Source organism: Phoxinus phoxinus (assembly GCF_949152265.1).
Source record: "Phoxinus phoxinus genome assembly, chromosome: 5".
NCBI lineage: Eukaryota > Metazoa > Chordata > Actinopteri > Cypriniformes > Leuciscidae > Phoxinus > Phoxinus phoxinus.
The window spans coordinates 12,984,940-12,993,815 of record NC_136880.1 but is presented as its reverse complement, the minus strand read 5'-3'; the positions used below and the strand labels follow the sequence as shown (position 1 = coordinate 12,993,815).

The 8,876-nt window shown below is 41.2% G+C and overlaps 1 protein-coding gene across 3 annotated transcripts in view; it reads right to left on the bottom strand.

The window, feature by feature from the left end:
- Positions 1–149: 149 nt before the first annotated feature.
- The window catches only part of ipp (intracisternal A particle-promoted polypeptide), a 30,860-nt gene continuing 22,133 nt past the window's right edge, over positions 150–8,876 (bottom strand). For all 3 annotated transcript variants that reach the window (XM_079613709.1, XM_079613708.1, XM_079613707.1), the window contains 6 exons: positions 6,070–6,225; positions 5,270–5,437; positions 3,017–3,154; positions 2,701–2,823; positions 1,395–1,615; positions 150–1,291 (listed from right to left, as the gene is read on the bottom strand). In XM_079613709.1, coding sequence (XP_079469835.1) covers positions 1,067–1,291; positions 1,395–1,615; positions 2,701–2,823; positions 3,017–3,154; positions 5,270–5,437; positions 6,070–6,225 — 1,031 coding nt within the window. In that variant the 3' untranslated portion in view covers positions 150–1,066. The remainder of the gene's footprint in view (positions 1,292–1,394; positions 1,616–2,700; positions 2,824–3,016; positions 3,155–5,269; positions 5,438–6,069; positions 6,226–8,876) is intronic.

The window sequence follows — 8,876 nt, the reverse complement described above, 5'->3', positions numbered from 1 at the left end:
GTGTGACTGAATGTACATTTCTATTGACAACTAGTCAGTCATAGTGATATATTTGCAACGACATAGATACAGATCATAAAAAAAATGTAAAACATTTTTTCAATTGTGCTGATAGATGTACTTCTAGTTAAGGAAGTGAATGGACATTCATTTTGGTCTGATATTACAGTGTGTCTGTAGAATCATAATTCATTAACATCTTTTGTGAATGTCTGATGGCCATTGAGTCAGATATGACAGTCTGACAGGAGTGGAAAACTATTCAGTTTTATTCCAGGATCTTGTAATGAAATATTAAAGCTCTCAGCTGAACAAATGCTAGTGCTTAAATTTATTAAAATATTTTTTTAACAGCAATCAAGCAGGTTTCCACAAGCTTAAGATCGTGAGAAACAAAGTTACAATACAAAAGTGCAAAATGTAACAAATAAAACATTTTGAAATGAGGCAAATGTGAAACTGAACAAAAGCTAGTTGCTGGCTTTGCACATCAACAACACTGAGATGATAACAACACAAACATGGACCTTTAGATGAATGCTCATGATCTCATAACTATGCAAGCTTGTTTCCGCCACAGAATGAAATATAAAGGTAAATGCGACTTATACTCACAATTCTGATTTTTTTTTCCTCGCAATTGCGAGACTGACTTCTCAGAATTGCATGATATAAAGTCGCAACTGTTATAAAGGCTGAATTTTTTCTCAGAATCGAGAATGTAATTGGGAGATATAAAGTCAGAATTGCAAGATATAAAGTCTCAAATTCTAACACGCAATTGCGAGAAAAAGAATCGTAATTCTGATTTTATAACGCAATTCTGAGATAAAAAGTCGCAATTACCTTTTAAAATGTTTTATTCTGTGGCGGAAACAAGCTTCCATACAAAACAAAAGTGGTGTAAGAAAAACAAAAGATACACCGTGATGCTTCACTCCCAAACATGCCTTCCCAAGTTCACAGGTTAACATATGAGCAGGTGTGCTTCTTAAAAAGTAGAATAAATTAGAGGCTGTAAAATCAGTGAGAAGAGTGGATTGAGTGCTTTTGCTGGTTGTGGACCTCAGAGCACGGCTACACCTCCGTCACAGCGGCTTGTGATCATGTTACCGATCTCGGTCCACGTGTCCAGGTGCGGGTCATAGATCTCCACCGAGTCTACAGTGACCGGTGCTGAAAAGTCCCGGCTAGTGGTCCGACCCCCCACCGCATATAACAACCCATTAACAGCCGCCACTGTGACCCCGGCGCGCGGGACGGCCATCGGCGCCACCTCCACCCATTTCTCCTATAAGAACACACACACACACACACACACAGCATTACCAGGAGAAGCATTTGCATAAAGAGTCGACTTGATATCATGTGAAGCAGACTTCTGGACTCCTAACCTCCTCTAGGCAATACTTCTCCACAGTGTCCAGTGACCCCAGGGCCTCGTTCCAGCCTCCCACAGCGTAGATGCAGTTATTGAGACTCGCTACGCCCACGTACGCCCGGCGGGTCACCATGACGGGCAGGGCGCTCCAGCGGCGAGAGATTGGGTCGTACACCTCAGCCGAGCGCAGCTCCGTTCCCTCATCACTGATGCCGCCAATCACATAGATGAAGCCTGGGGCGTACACACACCTCTTTATTCACACACACCTTGCAAAACTCGTTATTCTACTGAACACTAGAGCCAGACTTCCACAGTGCGACTGAGCACTTCTGGATGCAGCGTCCAGAAGTCACTGGAGGTTCGGTTAAATGCCTGACTCTTACTTTGCAAACTATTCTAATTCAAACTTTCAAGGAGAATGTGTTTTTAAATAACGACTGAAAGAGTTTGGTGCTGGTGACGTCACATGACGGTGGTGAAATTCGTTTACAGCCTACGTTAATCTTCAGCCTATTGTATTTAGGCTTCGAAATTCATAAAAGGTGTGTTCATTTGTGAAGATTATCATTAACAAAAGTTTATGGATTCTTTTTGTTCATCACAGAACTTATTTTCTGCGATAATCCAAAAGCCAATGGGAAAAAATCCTCTTGGGTTTTTGGTGAGGGAACCAGGCTGACGCAAACTTCCTACAACAACATGTCATCACTGCGGCGCTTTACTAGCCAAGCTCGTTTCCGCCACAGAATAAAACATTTAAAAAGATAATTGCGACTTTTTTTATCTCACAATTGCGAGTTTACATCTTACAATTCTGACCTTATTTCTCAGAGTTGCAACTTTATATCACGCAATTCTGACTTTAACTCCCAATTGCGACTTTACAGTATATCATGCAATTCTGAGATAAAAATTGCGATGTAAACTCAGATAAAAAGTCAGAATTGTGAGATAAAAAGTCGCAATTACCTTTCTTATTTTTTATTCTGTGGTGGAAAGCTTCCAAACTTTATAGTTATGTCCAGTTTGTGAATGTATAATTCTTTTCTCTCCGTTCTTTTAGTGGACTTTTTTTTTTTTTTTTTTTTTCTGCTGTTGAGTGTCAAGCCGTAACATTCAAACACTGTACAAGTTTGGCACCGCAATGAGCAAAAGTTGTGCAGTGGAGAACAGAGAGTGAGAGCTATACATTTTAATGCTACAATATTTAAAATAAATACGTTTATGAAACAAAGTGGATGTTAAAGTCAAATATATTAAACCTTTAAAGGTCATTTATTGGTCATCAATATGTCCAGTTATCCATGAGGACGCACCTTGCAGCTCACAGCAGCCAAAATAATATCGAGGAACAGCCAAGCTCCCAATAATCTCCCATTTGTTTTCTGCTGGGTCGTATCGTTCCATGGTCTTCCCGATTTCCGAGCCAATCCAGCCTCCTGAAACAATACACATCTACAGGTATGCATTTGGAAGACACTTTTATCCAAAGCCACTTATATTGCCCTCGATGTGTACATTTCATCAGTTCATGCATTTGGGAACCCAATCGATCACATGGTGTTATAGTGAAACCGAACAGAACCCTGGAGAGAGCAGACCCGCCCCGCCAGACTGTGTGCGTTTGCATACCGAGTGCATAAAGCGCTCCGTGACAGGAACAGACTCCGACCCCGCAGCGTGGATAGGTCAGAGACGCCACTGCCGCCCACTGCTTGGTCACTGGGTCGTACCGCTCCGTGCAGTCGAAGATCATCGAGTCTTTTTCTCCTGTGCAATACAAGATGGCTGCATGTTTACCATCGTCTACTCTTAATAAAATGATATTCTTAATACAATTTTAGTAGATTGCTATGTGGTTATGCTAGGTAGCTTTATGTGATGGCTTAATAGCCCATATTCTCATATTCTGGTCTCTAGATCTCGTTTCCAGTGTGAAGGCATTTAATGAAACCTATAAAGTTATAATAATCATTCTAATTCTATGAGAATATTGAAGTCCACACCACATTTATAACGATAACAACAGGAAGGAATCACTTTCGAAACATTTTTTTTTTCAGCTGATAAACGATAAAATCACTGACAGCCAATCAGAATCCACCTTGCTTAAAATGCTTGAGCATTTTAAATGGCAGACAACATAATTGCAGCACATGCTTATAATATACAGAATGTTATAGTTATTGTTTTTGGTGTGAATGGGCCTTACGTTTTTTTATTTCAAGTGTAAGTTAGTAGTAGTTAAAATTTTTGTAGAGATACTCTGTGGTGAAAACCAAGTTTATAATGTTGTTTATATGTCTATCTGGTGTTTTTAATATGCTTTAAGACAAGCCATGTGTAAATACATAAGTCAACACCATTGCTGAGTATTTTCTCTTTAACACTGCAGTTAATCAAAGACAGTCTCAAAAAAAGCCGTATTTGACGTGATTAAAAAAAAAAACTTTAAATATGTAATTTTGTTGATCAAACTTTGTTGAGTTTTAAGTGATAAAATGATTGACTACAGGTGGACTTTAAAAATGATACACACTACATATGGACAAAAGCATTGGGGCACAGGAGTTTCAATCAGACCCATTGGCACAGCTGTATGAAGTCAAGCACCTGCGCATGCCGTCTGCATCTGCAAACATTCATGAAAAAACAATTCTTTCTGAAGAGCTCAGTGAATTCAAGTGTGGTACTGTGATAGGATGCCACCTTCGCAATAAGTCAGTTAGTAGAATGTCATCCCTGATATATATTCCACGGTCAGCTGACAGTGGTATAAGTGGAAAGTGGAAGCGTTTAGAAACAGCGGCAACCGAAGACCATGTAAAGTGCTGAGGCGAATGGTGCGGTAAAGTCACCAACGCTTCGCTGACTCCATAGCCAAAGCGTTCCAAACTTCAACTGGGATATCACAAATATCACAAACTGTGCTGGGGGATTTTCATGGAGTGGGTTTCCAAGGCCGAGCCGCTGCGTGCAAGCCTCACGTCTGCAAGTCCAATGCCAAGTGTCAGAAGGAGTGGTGTGAATGACACCGCCACTGGACTCTTGAGCGGTGGAAACCTGTTCTGTGGAGTGACGGATCATGCCGTCTGATGACGGGCGAGTCTGGCTGTGGCGGTGCCAGAGGAGCGTTACCTGCCCGACTGCATTCAGCCAACTGTTGGAGTTCGGCGGAGGGGGATTATGGTGAGGGGCTGTTCTCCAGGGGTATCCAGTGAAGGGAAATCTTAATGTTTTGGCATCCCAAGACATTTTGGAAAACGCTATGCTTCCAACTTTGTGGGAATGGTTTGGGGAAGTTTGTGGGAATGGTTTGGGGAAGGCCATGGGAATGGTTTGGGGAAGGCCATGGGAATGGTTTGGGGAAGGCCGTTTTCTATTCCAGCATGACTGTGTCCCAGTGCAAGGTCCATAAAGACATGGTTGGAGGAGTTTGGGTTGGAAGAACGTGACAGGGCCACCCAGACCTCAAACCCATCGAACATCTTTGGGAGGAACGGGATTGCGAGCCAGGCCTTCTCGTCCTGCATCAGTGCCTGACCTCACTAATGCTCAATACTGGAGGAATGGGCAACATCTTGTGGAAAGCCTTTCTAGAAGAGTGGAAAGTGTTATAGTTGCAAAAGACCAACTCCATATTAATGTCATGTCACTTCTTTTTTTTAGTACTTAGAATGCAATGTCATTACAGTCCCTGTTGGTATAATGGTCAGGTGTCCCAATACTTTTGTCCATTTAGTGTATCTCATAGGGGGTGCAGCCAAGAAGTAGTTTTGCATGGGCCCTAATATTGATGAGGCAACACAATAGAAAAAAACAAAAAATAAACCCACACAAGACATTTTTGCATGAGGCAACACAATAGAAATAACTCACACTTACCCCCAACTACATATATCATGCCTTCCAGTACGGCCACCCCGAGTCCACTGCGGGCCTGATGCAGGGAAGACACGGTGGTCCAGTACTGGCTGAACGAGTCGAAGCGTTCAACACAGCTCAAAGCCCGACTGTCACTCCACCGGCCGCCCTGCAGGCGCGTGTACCCACCTACACACAGCAGGAGGAGGAAGTGGAACTGAAGAACATGACTCAAGGCTCGCATGCACTACATGACTTTTGCCCAGGTTTACAGCCTGGAAGAGTCAACGATATTCCTGGCAGCAGGACATTTGGCATGCTTTCTTCCCCAGCACTTATTTTAGTAAGCATCAAAAATGTGTCATCATTTGGACCCTTAAACACTCAAAACTCCTCCCGAAACTGGACCTCGCATTGCCATGAAGACAGCACTTTTACTTTACCAGGCTTCATTTTTGTAGCATCAGCTTTGGAACTTGGTAAGACATTACTTTGTTTTTCTAGAGTCCAAATTATTTAGTCAAATATATATTTTGTATAATAAGTTTAGTTTAGTACATTTGCTTTACAGTAAACTTTTTTTTTGAAGAACTTCTGCAAAAATCTGCTGAGTGTCTTCTTTAAAATAAAATTAAAATAAAGACCAGCCTTAGGTCTGTATTCCAAAGCATTCATGAATTACAAAATAAATAATAAAGTAATAATAAAATAAAGTTCATCCTCGATAGACAGTTAACGGGTTAAAATCTGTTTTGATTTGAAAACTGTAGTGTATTCCAGCCTTGAGTTGAATATCACAGCTGGCAGAAGAGTTTACGCACCGATGGCATAGAGGTACTTGCGGGCTTTTCTCCTGGGCCGGGTCTTGGCCGTTTGCAGAAGGCTGAAATGTTTGCTCTCTTTAGGGGACTTGTTGACTTCAGTGTACTCTCTCAGAAGGGTTTGCAATGCAACCCGCAAACTGAAGTCAGAAATACCTGTGAGGGAAAGTCTCATCACCAGTGTGTACACACAAACACAAACACAATAAAACTCATAATTCCAGCTGTAAAGTATGACTGGATGAGACACATTTGTTAAAAAAATAAACAAGATACGCACACCTGCACATTCATTCAATTCTGTATCGTTCTATTTATTGCACTGCATTATTTAATTTCCATTTATACAACAGTTCGTTCTGGTTCTCGAATCTGATTGGCCGAGGGCCTTTCCCAGCAGTGCGACATTCCCCCAGTATAGCACTCTGACAGTATTTAGTTTTTTTTTTTACAAATACTACTGTTGTTGTGTCACGGAATGTAGTTTTGAGAGTTTTTTAGGCGAGAATGTAGTTATTTAGACCTCAAATATGTGACTCGTAAATAAACATAATGGGTCTCATTCATGAAACATTCGTAAATATACGAGTAAATATGTGAGTGATTTGCGGGTAAAGAGACCTTCCCGAAAACTCTTCTCCTGATTCACAAATATTTCGTAAACGTCAGATGTGATAGTGAAATGTGTGTGTGTGTTAATGAATTCCAATCAGTCGTAAATGGGACGCGCGTGCACGCCCATTCTCAACTACCATAAATCCCGCCCATTAAATCCGACTGACAACTATATATGGGCATCATATTATGACACCAAACGAAGGATTTCAACATGTCTTCTCAAAAGCGAATGAAAAAGAATAATGTCTCATTATCAGATAATATTTTATTATCAGAAGTTCATTCAAAACGCCACATTTTATTTTCAAGCGTACATAGTGGCGTATCAGGTCCTAAAAAAAGGAAGCTTGGCAGATATTACAGATGCAGTTAATGGAGTTTCATCTGTTAATCGAACAGTCAGAAGTGAAAAGAAAATGGTTCGACATGAAGCTTAACTGCAAAAAACTAATTAGTTCACTTCGAAAAAATATAGCCCAGCCCTATTGAAAGCAATTAATTATTTGATTAAAGTGTTCCTTTTGCAGATGCTATTACTGGCTCTCATAATAAAAGTAAAAAGAAAAACCGAATGTAATTACTATATATTATATTTTTTCAAAATGCTGTGTAAATATGTACCCGATTAAGGTGAATTAACCCAGCAGGCACAAGACGTCTATATGACGTCAGTCTGACGTTGGACCCCAACGTCGGACAGACGTTGCATTTTGGTTGAATATGAAAATCGGGTTGACGTCAGAACCTAACGTCAAATTAACGTCAACTTCCAACGTCTCTCCAACGTTGGAGGTAGACGTCAGACTGACGTTGGGTTATGACGTCAACCCGATTTTCATATTCAACCAAAATGCAACGTCTCTCCAACGTTGGAGGTAGACGTCAGACTGACGTTGGGTTATGACGTCAACCCGATTTTCATATTCAACCAAAATGCAACGTCTCTCCAACGTTGGAGGTAGACGTCAGACTGACGTTGGGTTATGACGTCAACCCGATTTTCATATTCAACCAAAATGCAACGTCTTTCCAACGTTGGAGGTAGACATCAGACTGACGTTGGGTTATGACGTCAACCCGATTTTCATATTCAACCAAAATGCAACGTCTCTCCAACGTTGGAGGTAGACGTCAGACTGACGTTGGGTTATGACGTCAACCCGATTTTCATATTCAACCAAAATGCAACGTCTCTCCAACGTTGGAGGTAGACGTCAGACTGACGTTGGGTTATGACGTCAACCCGATTTTCATATTCAACCAAAATGCAACGTCTTTCCAACGTTGGAGGTAGACATCAGACTGACGTTGGGTTATGACGTCAACCCGATTTTCATATTCAACCAAAATGCAACGTCTCTCCAACGTTGGAGGTAGACGTCAGACTGACGTTGGGTTATGACGTCAACCCGATTTTCATATTCAACCAAAATGCAACGTCTCTCCAACGTTGGAGGTAGACGTCAGACTGACGTTGGGTTATGACGTCAACCCGATTTTCATATTCAACCAAAATGCAATGTCTTTCCAACGTTTGAGATAGACGTCAGACTGACGTTGGGTTATGACGTCAACACGATTTTCATATTCAACCAAAATGCAACGTCTCTCCAACGTTGGAGGTAGACGTCAGACTGACGTTGGGTTATGACGTCAACCCGATTTTCATATTCAACCAAAATACAACGTCTCTCCAACGTTGTAGGTAGACGTCAGACTGACGTTGGGTTATGACGTCAACCCGATTTTCATTTTCAACCAAAATACAACGTCTGTCCAACGTCTGAGATAGACGTCAGACTGACGTTGGGTTATGACGTCAACCCGATTTTCATTTTCAACAAAAACACAACGTCTTTCCAACGTTGGAGATAGATGTCAGACTGACGTCGGGTTATGACGTCAACCCGATTTTCATTTTCAACCAAAATACAACGTCTGTCCAACATTGGAGATAGATGTCAGTCTGACGTTGGGTTATGACGTCAACCCGGTTTTCATTTTCAACCAAAATACAACCTCTGTCCAACGTTTGAGATAGACTTTAAACTCAAGTTGGTCCAATCTCCAACAGTGTCAACACAACATTAGCTGTCAAATTCCAACTTAAATATATATACTAAGAGATATATGGTTATTTTGTTGGCACGACATCGAACTTTTAACAGAGCCAGGTTTTCATTGTAAAA